Raw genomic sequence first — 11,596 nt, 5'->3', positions numbered from 1 at the left:
CTAGTTGAAGAGAGAAGGATTAGTGGCCGCGCTGCTCACTTGGACTTCAAACACCTCCAGCTTCCGCTCTAGGATATCAAGCTTCTCGTTCAAAGACGCTAGTTTGCTCTTCGTCGTAGCCTCTGCACGAATGCATGCAATGATGCAAATACGAAAAGGTTACTCGGCAAAGTGGAGGATGTCTTGAAAACAAATAAGCATACATGGCACTGCTTCGCAAACAGAGTCCAAGATAGAGATCCAGACAAACAGTCCATTCATACTTAACATAGAATGCGGAATTCTGGACTAGCAATGGTAGGATATTAACTCAGCCAGCGCATGTCATGTAGCTCATAAGAGTGGTTGTTTGACTTGAATGAAGAAAAGCTTCAACATGAAGTCGTCTCGGACTACTTTGGGTTCATGTTTAAACTAAAAAAAAAAAAAACTTGTTTCAGCAGGCATCCATTTTCCGTACCTACAGCTGAAGGGTATGTCAGTTACCAATGCCGGATACCTACTGGCTACTACCGGCATATATTCCGGCATGGGCACATCAGTTTACTGAGGACCACGTACAGGTTTGTTAACACGCTCTACAACAATGATTCTATAGTCGTATGGATAAGCAAAAAGGGTTAGTCCTGCAGAGGTTGTCAACTACTCCCCAACCATCGTTTTTCCCATCCCAAAATGAGTAAATGACAACAAGACTGAGGATTTTGGAAGGTAGATCTAACAACATAAATGTAGTTTTTACTTGGCCAACAGTAAATCACAAAGCATTTGTTGACAATGGAAGCTCAACTGACAGGTATTCAATAAGTTTATTGCAATTTGTACCCTAAAAAGCTTAGACCAACTCCAGCAAAGGTAGTGTCCAGTGGTACAGTACCCCGCAAAGTACTGTAGCACTGGAAAATACACTCCAGTGCTACAGTGACGCTACAGTGTTGCGGAGGGAGAGCAGAGGCCTGTATTTTTGCGGGCTACGGCAGCAGCGCGATCACTGTAGCAATACTGCTCCCAGGGACTGCCAGTGGACCCGGATGCAGGAAAACGCGTCAGGTACTGTAGCAACACTGTTCACAGAGGCTGACAGACGGGTCCAGAGAGAGAAAAAGAGGAGTAGAAGATAGGAAATGGGGTAGCTGCTGGAGATGAAAAAAAATAAGAGACGCTGTAATAGTGATAGAGGATGCTGTAATAGTATTTTTAGGATGAAAATTTGAGGTAGCTGCTAGAGATGATCTTAGAGTACCAAAAGCAAAATGACCTCTTCATCCACTTGCGATCTGCTTAAATGAGTCATTTTATAGCCTTGTCTCTCTGCGGTGATCTTACCAACCTTGCTGGTCATGCATGGGCAACTGACAAATTGGTTACTTGGAGACAGATACGGTTGTTGAAATACAACTTGAATTCAGGTTCCGATTTGGCTTTTGGACGTGGGAAATGTTACTTGGACATAAACATAGCTGTTGGAATCCGACTCGGACTCAGAGTCGTATTCTGTATTATTATTGTTATTTCGGACGTGGGTGTGTGAGTAACACTCGGACTTCAACTATTTCCAAAAGAAGGTCTCAACTTAGAGGAAGGACAAGAAAGCTACTGGAACATCCAGTAACCGCCAACCGTTATCTTCCCTGGCGGTATTTAGCTACCCCAAGTTATGGGGAACTCATGCCAGAACTGGACCTAATTGGGAAAATGCAGAATGCTGTGAAGCAACAATGGGCTCGTGAAAGGTCTGGGCTAGTGTTCGTTTTCAATTGTGAATAGGAGTGTGGAATGCAAGGTACTACAGAGTATAGAGCTGTTGGCATGTTAGTAAGAGAGTGTTATCATAGAATCAGCGGCAATTTCATTGGCGTGTTGTTCCCCGAGGACAGGGCTACCTATCATATTGTGATCTGAGCTCTTTGGAATACTATTCCGTGGTGTGTAATCGGCGGCCGACAATGTACCCCCTCCGAGGCGAGGAGGAAGGAGCAAGATGCAGTAGAACACCGGCAAGGAAGGAGGGGATGAAATGAAACAGATCCACCAGAGGATGCGACGGTCACGTCCCCCAGTACCAGTAGAAGGAAGCAAGGCGAACAAGTGAGGGGCCGTTTGGTAGCGCTCTGGTAGATGATCTCTCAGCATATGGATGAGGTAGGACGTGTCTGCACCAGAATCGATGGGAGCGCTACCAAACACTTTGCCGGTGAATCGATTTCGTGGCAGAATCTGAGTGAATCACTATCACATTTTATACTACGAGATGAGAACCGAAAAATCTAGCTAATTCCTAATTAATTCTCCTTAATTTTAACACAATTTTTTCTTAGAAATCACTTTCACAACTAGCATATCAAATAATTTCATAAATAAAATAATTTTAACTATAAAATTACTTTCACCATATATCAAAAGGTTAAAAGAGGTATACGAAACAGTGCCCTGAGTACTCACCGAATCTGAGGAAGTCGAAGAGGCGGCGGACGTTGAGGGAGATGTTGGAGATGAACTTGCGGTTCTCCCAATCCACCTGCACCGCGGTCCCCACGTTCACAGGATTCCCCATCCCACCGGCGCGACCCATTCCAAGCACCTCCCCTTGCTGCGAGCGACTGCGGCAGCTTCCTCCCTCCTCCGATCCCCCACCTCTCTCTCCTCTCCTCTCCTCTCGTCTCGTCGTCGTCGTCAGCTCTCCAACTAACCAAACAAAGCCTGGCCCCTCGGGAAGCCCATCTGAAATCACAAACCATGGTGGGCCCGGTCGGGTAAAAAGTGAAATCACAAACACTCCTCGCTCCGCTAGTTTTGTCACCAGAGATGATTTTTTTATTTTTTATTTTTATTTTTTAATATTTATAAAAATACAAGTTTATTTTAAAAAATTGCAATAATACTACGAGGGTTAGTCTCTGATGATGATTCTGATGTATATCAGTTGATTGGTGCTTGAATGAAACTTTGTGACGTACGTGTGTTTGTGATGAACTCAAGAACACGGGGTTATCCAGTTTCATGCCTCCCGACAGATAAAAGTCCTACGTTCTTTATATTTTATTATCAAAGTTTATGAACTGGTTATATATGAGTCTATATCTCGTGAGCTAGACCCATTCTCCTCTTTATATATAAAAAGGAGAATGAGAACTTACAAATGAACTCTTTTGTGTTAACCCATACCTCGCTAAACCTTACATCCTTAGATTATTAAAATGGGCAGCGCAAGTGACACTTTTTGCTCTGATGAAGCCATCGAGCTCATCACATCCGCTTATCACCACCACGCTTACCTCATTCCGGTCAGTCGGTCTATCTTGTCACATCACCAGTCTTGCACGCATACTTGTGAAGCAGTCTGACATGTCTGCGAGCCCATCCTGTAACGTTTAATGCTACAAGACGATGCATGATACCTCTATGTCGGCCACAACCTGTCCGTTAGGGAGGAATGCATAGGGAAGAAAAATACTTGAGTAGAAAGCATTTAATAAGAATAAACTGGTTTGGTGAGTATCTGTCCTGCGACTAACCTTCGTTGATCACGGGTTCCCTTATGTGGTAAGTATCCTGTTTGTAAAGGCGTAGATTGGTTGCACGGTGGGACCCTGGTCTGAAAAAATCTTCTGACAACTGGTATTGGCTGGTGTGGGCCCTCGGAACAGGGATCCTCTATTCTATACACCGACAGTAGCCCCTAAGCTTTCTCAAGGATGTGGTAGTCTGAGCGGTTCGTCGCGTGATTGCAGGTGGACCTGGTCATACCATCTGAGCCCAGATCAACACAGGTTCACCCTGGGAGTGGCCATCAACACAATTCACTTTTGTGGCGTGCCCATAAAACCGCATCCTCAAGGGAGGTTTTAAACTACCAGAGAGAGACATCGTGGGATATATATATATATATATATGTGTGTGTGTGTGTGTGTGTGTGTGTGTGTGTGTGTGTGTGTGTGTGTGTGTGTGTGTGTGTGTGTGTGTGTGTGTGTGTGTGTGTGTGTGTGTGTGTGTGTGTGTGTGTGTGTGTGTGTGTGTGTGTGTGTGTGTGTGTGTGTGTGTGTGTGTGTGTGTGTGTGTGTGTGTGTGTAAGATTTCCGTCGGACTTGAGGGAAATTCGGCCCCCAAAGCGTGGCCTTTTGAATTTTGAGACAGCTGAGCTCCGTGCGACGGTTGGGATATCATGCTGGCCCTATAAATTGGAAAGCCAAAGTTTGTATACGAATCCTTTCGCCATCCCCCACAGACTCTAAGTCCTTGCGTTCAGAGCCCATCATCTCCATCTCCACTCGTGTTCTCGCAGCCACCCTGCCGCCCGCAGTGGTGTTGCACACCAGTTAAGAGCTAGATTTTCCCAAGTCCAAGTCTACTGCAGCGAAGCTGAAGCAAATGTATGAGAACCATCTGCTCCCTCGCCGACTTTCTTCGGGGTACCGCCCGGGCAAAGGGGAAATTGTGGTTTTTGCCTCTTTCTTTTTGGCCAGCCTTGTACCATCCTTTTTGGAATTGTTCATGATCGTTATCTCCTTCTACGATATATGCCCCCTACACCTCAATCCCAATTCCATCATCATGATGAGCGTCTTTGCTCATATATGTAATAATTTTATTGAGATCGAGCCAGCCCTTGATCTCTTTGTATTTTTACACGGCCATGTTGCATACTAGGCCGTCCCACAAGAGGGCATCCATTAGATTTTTTATTACTTATAGGCGGGGTCAACAAGATGTCGCATGTTTATGGAGCGAGACTTTAATCTCGTCCGATGAACAGGTGATGGTAGTCTATTATTGTAAATTTTTGAAACGGTCATATAAATTTGAAAATATTGAAAGATAGAAATATGTAAATAAAAAAAAAATCGCCGGAGATCGCTCGCGTCCGTCAGAGGCCTCTACGGGCAGCTCAGGCTGTTGGGCCACGACTGTTACCTCGAGCTCTTTGCTCGACGCATTGAGTTGGAGTCCAGCGGGCAAGGTGAAAGCATACGAAGGTGATTGGAGAAGAAGGAAAGCTGTTGGGAGGACAGAAGAAAAAGAGCTGCCGTACCTGCACTCAAATCATTCGTTGATGAGCAGGATGGAGCAGGCAACAATGAAGCATGCGGTATTCTATCTTCTATGGTATGCAGCAGATATTCCATGACGTCAAGGGGAGAATGACAAGTTCAAGAAAGACGATAAGGCCATTCGAAAGTTTGTAGGTCCCTTTTCTTTTTCTCTGCTTGTTTGGAATATTTTTGTCTGTGTAACTCCACAGGGTCTGAGAGCTTTGCTATTGCAAAATGCACGCGTCTCTCGTAGCAGCAGTATTCTGTTTCGCGTTCATATTTTATTCTGGCCATGCTAACTTTGTTTCAGTTTCAGATATTTTTGGACTACGGCACCAGCGAAATGTTCTGTTTATCAAAGAGAAATATTTTCCTTTTTGGAACATGCTACGATGCTATGCTACCAACAGCTTTTGGCTGCCCAGAGTTGGCCAAATCAATGTAACCTGCTGTAATGAAAATACAAATTGCAATTACTGATCTTATCACTTAAAACGGTTAATGTTGCAACCGCAAATATAACGTTGCAGTACTATTGGGCTGAGTGCCCAAGTCTTGGATGGTGGTATAGCAACTGAACATGATGAGTGAACACTAAGCCGCAACAGGAAGTAAACCGTTGTGCCTAAGAAGTGGTTCAGGTGAAGGCTCCCGTCCTCGGAAAGAAACAAAGACCTGCAGTCACTTACGAGCCTTAGTTTGTCTTCCAGCAACTTAAAGAAACCCAAAAAGAAATTGTAGAAATAATATGGCTACTACATGCACACTTTATAAATAGAGCACCAGTCTATTCATACAGCTTACAACATGATGAATCAAGAAAATCCCTTGATGAGAAAACATACTACGAAAGTAGCACGTGAGATCACAAGATGTTACCTCAAGTGGAGACTTTCCACCTCCAAGTGCAAGAACTGTGTCTCTGAATCGTCTGCCTGTTTCCTCGATTGCCTACAAAAACAGGAATTCATCGGTGCATAATATGTGATTATATTATTGCAACGGGCAAAGTGGATGAACGAAATATTGATTCCGCCTCTTGATATATTGAATCAATCCTAATTTACTCTTCTATACGTTGCACATTCAGCAATGAAAACCATTAAAATCATGGGAGCAGTACGTGAATAGACTAACTTAACATAAATGACAACTGATTAAACGTTTGGTCACAAACTGGTGTGTTTCCTCGGTGAAAAATGTACCTTCTCATTATCCAAACCAGCATCTTCAAAAGCTGAGAATGCATCAGCTGACAATACTTCAGCCCACTGTAAGGAGGTCATGAGAAGAAGTTACTAGCTTTAGCATATCCTCAAGGCACATTCAAGGAACATACCGTCAGGACAGAAATGTATTCAAAATAACAATAATATTTTACCTTGTAACTGTAGTATCCAGCAGCATAGCCACCTGCAGATCATCAATAAATGAAATGAGAAGTGAAATCTGAGATGACCTGAACGAATTAATACGATGGACAGCACTGCAAACCTGCAAATATATGGCTAAAGCTGCACAAGAACCTATCCTCCAGAAGAGGAGCAAGAACTTGTGTCCGTTCTGCAACTCTTCGGTCAACATCATATATGGACAGCGAGCCATTAGGATCATAAGTTGTATGCAGCTCCATATCGACACTGGCAAAACGTATCTGCAGAGGAAAAGTTAAACAACATAAGAAGGAATGGCATGGATTAGTCCCCTTATAACAACATATAAGCAGAAAAGGAAGCATATTGTTACACCATTCACAGGATGCAACAAGCAGGGCATACCAACAATTGACCATGAATTAATTCCGCAAGGAGAAAACAAACAAATAGCAAGACAAAGTCTACAGCAATGAGTAGAATATAATGACACCAAAAGCAAGAACAAGTTAATGCACCTGGCGCAGGCTGAAAGTGCCAGCACGGAAGTTCTTTGCAGCAACAAGCTTCGCATAAATTTCCTCTGGAAGAGTTTCACCGGTTTCATAATGCTTTGCAATGCTTAAAAGGGTATCCCTATTACAGCAATGCAGCAGATTAATTATTACTACAATGCTAGAGATTCAAGCTGAAATCAAATGAGATGGACAGATCATACTTGTGATAGCACCAGTTTTCCATGAACTGGGAGGGTAACTCTACAGCATCCCATTCAACTCCACGAATACCAGCAACAAAGCCTTCATCTTGTTTAGTAAGCATATGCTGAAGGGCGTGACCAAATTCATGAAACACGGTTTCAACCTGCAGAAGACATGTACAATGGAATTCTTTACTATCAAAATCAGGACAGCTGCTACTTTTTCTTGATCCTCATTCACATTTCAAAGAATACAAATATCATCACCTTTTAACATACAGATAACTGAATGCTAATTTGTAAGGAGATTACACCCAGAATAGTTAGCAATTATCGTGTGGCATAACTTACCTCACGGAAGGTCATAAGGCTGGGCTTATCACCAACTGGTGGCGTCTGATTACACACCATATGGGCAACAGGCAGCCTAACAGGCAAACCATTGCGTGCAAGCACGCGACTGCGAGAAAAGACCACATTCATCCAAGCCCCTCCACGTTTTTCAGATGGTCTTGAATATGGATCGAAGTAAAAATAAGCAACAGGGCTATTGGAAGAGTCTTTGACACAATAAAATTTCACATCACTGTGCCAAACCTGACAAGGTCATCAATTGTCAATATTTGCAAAACAGGTATTTTGTGAAGAAAAGTGAACAGGTACTTACAGGAGCCAGTCCATCTGCAGGTTCAACGGTCACCCCAAAAAGCTTATTTGCAAGAGTGAAGAGGCCATCCATAACCTTGGGTAGCGCAAAATAAGGACGCAGTTCTTCCTGCAAGGGCAGTGCTCAAATCAGCTCAATGGTCCACCATTACCGTGTGCAGTACTTTTGTTCCAGGAGAGAACATTTAATGGCATTTTAGCAGATGTCTATTGGATAAGTATTTGTAGTTTATGTCCAGAGGAATGAAAACCAAAATGGAACACAAAGGAATGTCATTAAAAAGGTACTTTGAGCAGAGTAAACAAACTTAGGATATTGCAGCAGAAAATATTGAGATACTTAAAAGTGAAGAACAAACCTCATTGATATCATATTTAGACTCCCTCAGTCGTTCGCTCCAGAAGGTAAGGTCCCAGTGAGTCAAATCATTAGCTTCCGGAGAACCAGAATCTTTCGCAAAGATTTCTAAGTCTTCCATATCTGGATACATAAATGATAAATCAGCAGTAAGCATGGCAAAAAAAGATGTCAGCCTACTCCTTGGTCTCCATATATGATACGGTGTGACCGCACTGGGGTCTTCAAAGGGGAAACGAGGGCGGCATGAGCGAAAGGGTGAGATCGGAGAGGGTAGCGTAGGGGCAACAGCGACTTGCCGCTCTCTTCACCGGACGGCGGTTCTTCCGCAGCCATGGCAGAGACTCTGGCTAACCAAACTTAGGGAGGAGTTTATTCATTGCTTCATCCAACCTAATGACAATCTACTGCCTTTATAGACCAGCCCTCACACGTGATAAGGAAAGAGTTAACAAATCTTTAACCACAAGGAAACTAACTAACCGAAAGGATACTAACTAATTTATTTACTAACAAACGACATCTCCTCCTGCCCCTTTCCTTCTTGGCCGCTCCTAGCCACTTTGATGCACCAAGAGCTCCTTCCGACGGTGCGCATAGGACCGTCCAACAAAAGCGTCAACAACAACATATGAGAAAATATCTGCTGACAAGAAATATCATGCTAGCAGATAGGTGCACCTTTTCTGTTGGGGCTCTCAGAGATTAAAGAATATGAAAAATAAGGAACACAACATCTAACATAATCAAAATACAAGTAATCCAAATATCTTGTATCCTTGAGTGCTACTAACTAAAGAAAATTGTAATAGAATAGGCCAAGCTCTGGAACCCTGACTAAAAACTGGATATGTTTGATCTGTTGAAAAGAACGTCAAGGAGAACAACTTGATACAAAGTACACACCTTGATGAAAGTGATGCAAAGAGGACATGCAAGAAAGTAAACGGCCTTCTCACTGTGCTCAAAAGAACCAAAAAAAATTATTTATCTTGTTGTACCTTTAACAGCATGATCCCAGGAAGCAGCACGCAACTTCTCGAGAAGCTCCTCTACCCGTTCAACAGTTGCCATTTTCTGGGCCATGCTTACCTTCATGATTACCATCAATTAGTTAAAACACGATTATAATTTGCGCTTCTTTTAGTGTGGTGGGAAAATGGAAGAGCACAGGCACCTCAGCATAGTTCTTGTAGCCAAGAAGTTTAGCCTTCTCTAGCCTTAACTTCAGAATTTGACTAATGATATTGGTGTTATCAAGTTCACCACTAGAGGCACGGCTTAGATATGCACGATAAACTTCTTCACGGAGAGCTCTGTTCCGAGCATGTTGCATAACAGGAATATAGCTTGGTGCGTCCAACGTGATGACCCAAGGTCCATTTTCAGCTGTAGCATTTTCATGACCCTAGAAATGTTGCTTGCCAGCGTAAGAACTAAAGAAGGAAATAGCTTCTGAGGTTTATATAGTGTTTCTTGTTCATACCTTTGACACAGCAGTTTGTGCTGCTAAACCAAGGGCTGTAGCAGGTAACCCCTCAATTTCTTTCTTATCAGTAATTAATTTCTCAAATTTCTTTGTTGCATCCAGCACATTTTCGCTAAACTTTTGTGTTAACTTTTCAAGCTCCTGAAATGAAATTAGCACTCCATTAACTGACATAAATACACGAAATGAAAATAATCATGAAGCAGCACTGTGCCACTGTATGGCAGTCAGTAAAGTATCAACAACATGCAAATATTCAATCAGGTTCAACGAACAGAAGTTGCCCAAAAGTGTTCATAAGCTATAATATTTATCAATGTCAATATGATACTAGGTTTGTACATTTGTTCTACAGAAGCACAATTCAGTCCAAAGAACTGCATTGCTCTCGTTATACTCGATATAATGTGCTTCATGAACAGTGAAGCATAAATGATTGTGCAACACCATAAACAACATGAAAAAGAGCCTATGTTATAAACTTATTTACCAAGGCAGACTGAGAATACTTTGATACGTCCATCTGGTGAAACAGCTCATGGCAGAGCCTATGCTTACCTCAGTGCAAAAATATATAAATCAATTGCTCTCTGAGATAAGCTACCATGCAAATTTTTACAGTCAAAGACGAAGCAACTTGTTGGATGATATGATCAATATGCAAGTTATATTTGATAAAATCCGAGCTTACTTGTTCGATTTGATTAAATTTCTCCCTCTGTTCATCCTCAAGTGCAACTCCACTGAGAACAGCTTCCTTTATTTGAGCTGATGACGGAAAGAAGAAGTGCTATCAGTATTAGGAAAGGAGGCACAAGTAATAACCTTATATCAATTGCCATGGGATCAGTGAAAGTAATGAGAAGTAGCAATATTACATCACGAGAACTAGTGTCTCAGTGCGACATGTAGAGAAAGGTTACCTTCTACTATACGCTTGCGAGCATCACTGAGGCTTTCCCAATCCGAAGAATTCCTGATGGCCTTGAAACATTCATAGATAGGCTTGCTCTGCCCCAGCCTTAGTTGAAACTTGACTTTGTCAGGCTGTGAAAAGAAAGAGAAATCCGATGAGGTGGTGATCGCCTTAGTGCAGTAAGTAACTAAGTCGTGATGGCGGTGGTTGAGAGAGCGACCTGGACTTCCTCGATGGCGGCGCGGAGGTCTGCGGAGTCCTTGACGGCTTTGAGGTGGTCGACCATCCCCCAGATGACCTCGAGCTTGTCTGAGATGCGCTCAAGCGGCTCGACCAGCTTCCCCCACGTCGGGTCGACGCCCTTCTCAAGCTCCTCCAGCTCTCCCTCCTGCGATTAACTCGAGCACCAAATGCCCCCATCAGATCCAGTCGCAGACAGAGTGAGTAATGAGGCATGGATGTATTGATGGATGGGCTTACGAGTCGGGTGAGGAGGTCGCGAATGCCGGGTCGGACGTGGCAGGGCTCTACGCGGTCGAAGGGCGGGAAGTCGAAGTCGGCGAGGAGGAGCGGGTTGTCGTCGGCCATGGAGGAGTAGGCTGAGCAGGTGGCCGGGAAGGGGCGCGCCCTCGTGCAGAAGGCGCGGAGAGGGAAGGATGAGGGGAGGGCGGCGAAGAGGAGTCGGGTGGTAGGGTTTGGGAGGCGAGCGGAGATGGCGAGTGGGAGGCGAGCGGTGAAGAGGGCGGAGGAGAGGAGAAGCATGGCGGCGGCGGCGGCGGCGAGGGCTTGGGTACGCTTACGTGGTCGTGGGCCCATCTTCCTCTTTCCCTGCAATGGGCTTCTTCCCCTACAATGGGCCGCCCCTGCAAATATCCGACTTCTCTGTTCGAGTTTTTTTTTACATTTTCTAACATTAATATTTAAATAAATAGACTCATCAGGGAAAGATCTGTATAAATAGAATCTTATAAACCTTCCAAGGGCGTTTAGTATGCAACAGTAGCACGAGTACCTCTTACTACCTTCTCAAGAGGCGGTCGGGCCCTACACTCCTCTTACCGCTT

At 43.8% G+C, this 11,596-nt stretch overlaps 2 protein-coding genes across 2 annotated transcripts; both read right to left on the bottom strand.

The window, feature by feature from the left end:
- On the bottom strand, positions 1-2,575 carry LOC133920845 (protein BRICK1-like). Its single transcript, XM_062365416.1, has 2 exons — positions 2,443-2,575; positions 1-122 (listed from the first exon to the last, which is right to left on the bottom strand). The coding sequence occupies exons 1-2, from the start codon at positions 2,570-2,572 to the stop codon at positions 1-3; spliced, it is 252 nt and encodes an 83-aa protein (XP_062221400.1). The 5' UTR covers positions 2,573-2,575.
- A 2,910-nt stretch (positions 2,576-5,485) lies between these two features.
- On the bottom strand, positions 5,486-11,377 carry LOC133920844 (probable cytosolic oligopeptidase A). The gene is made up of 17 exons (XM_062365415.1): positions 11,013-11,377; positions 10,753-10,920; positions 10,540-10,663; positions 10,308-10,384; positions 9,614-9,757; positions 9,305-9,535; positions 9,129-9,219; positions 8,129-8,250; positions 7,771-7,878; positions 7,455-7,700; positions 7,122-7,267; positions 6,922-7,039; positions 6,525-6,684; positions 6,412-6,443; positions 6,236-6,301; positions 5,910-5,981; positions 5,486-5,705 (listed from the first exon to the last, which is right to left on the bottom strand). The coding sequence occupies exons 1-17, from the start codon at positions 11,346-11,348 to the stop codon at positions 5,625-5,627; spliced, it is 2,322 nt and encodes a 773-aa protein (XP_062221399.1). The 5' UTR covers positions 11,349-11,377; the 3' UTR covers positions 5,486-5,624.
- Between the last annotated feature and the right edge of the window lie 219 nt (positions 11,378-11,596).

The sequence above is a fragment of the Phragmites australis genome, chromosome 6 (genome assembly GCF_958298935.1).
Source record: "Phragmites australis chromosome 6, lpPhrAust1.1, whole genome shotgun sequence".
In the NCBI taxonomy this organism is placed as follows: Eukaryota; Viridiplantae; Streptophyta; class Magnoliopsida; order Poales; family Poaceae; genus Phragmites; species Phragmites australis.
This window is presented reverse-complemented; position numbering and strand designations above follow the sequence as displayed.

Coding starts and splice junctions, on each gene's coding strand:
- LOC133920845 (XM_062365416.1), bottom strand. CDS start 2,572: ATGGGTCGCGCCGGTGGGATGGGGAATCCTGTGAACGTGGGGACCGCG. Junction 123..2,442: donor CTTCGACTTCCTCAGATTCG/GTGAGTACTCAG, acceptor GCATTCGTGCAG/AGGCTACGACGAAGAGCAAA.
- LOC133920844 (XM_062365415.1), bottom strand. CDS start 11,348: ATGGGCCCACGACCACGTAAGCGTACCCAAGCCCTCGCCGCCGCCGCC. Junction 8,251..9,128: donor CTGGGATCATGCTGTTAAAG/GTACAACAAGAT, acceptor TTATGTATCCAG/ATATGGAAGACTTAGAAATC. Junction 7,040..7,121: donor GAAAACTGGTGCTATCACAA/GTATGATCTGTC, acceptor TTGCTGTAATAG/GGATACCCTTTTAAGCATTG.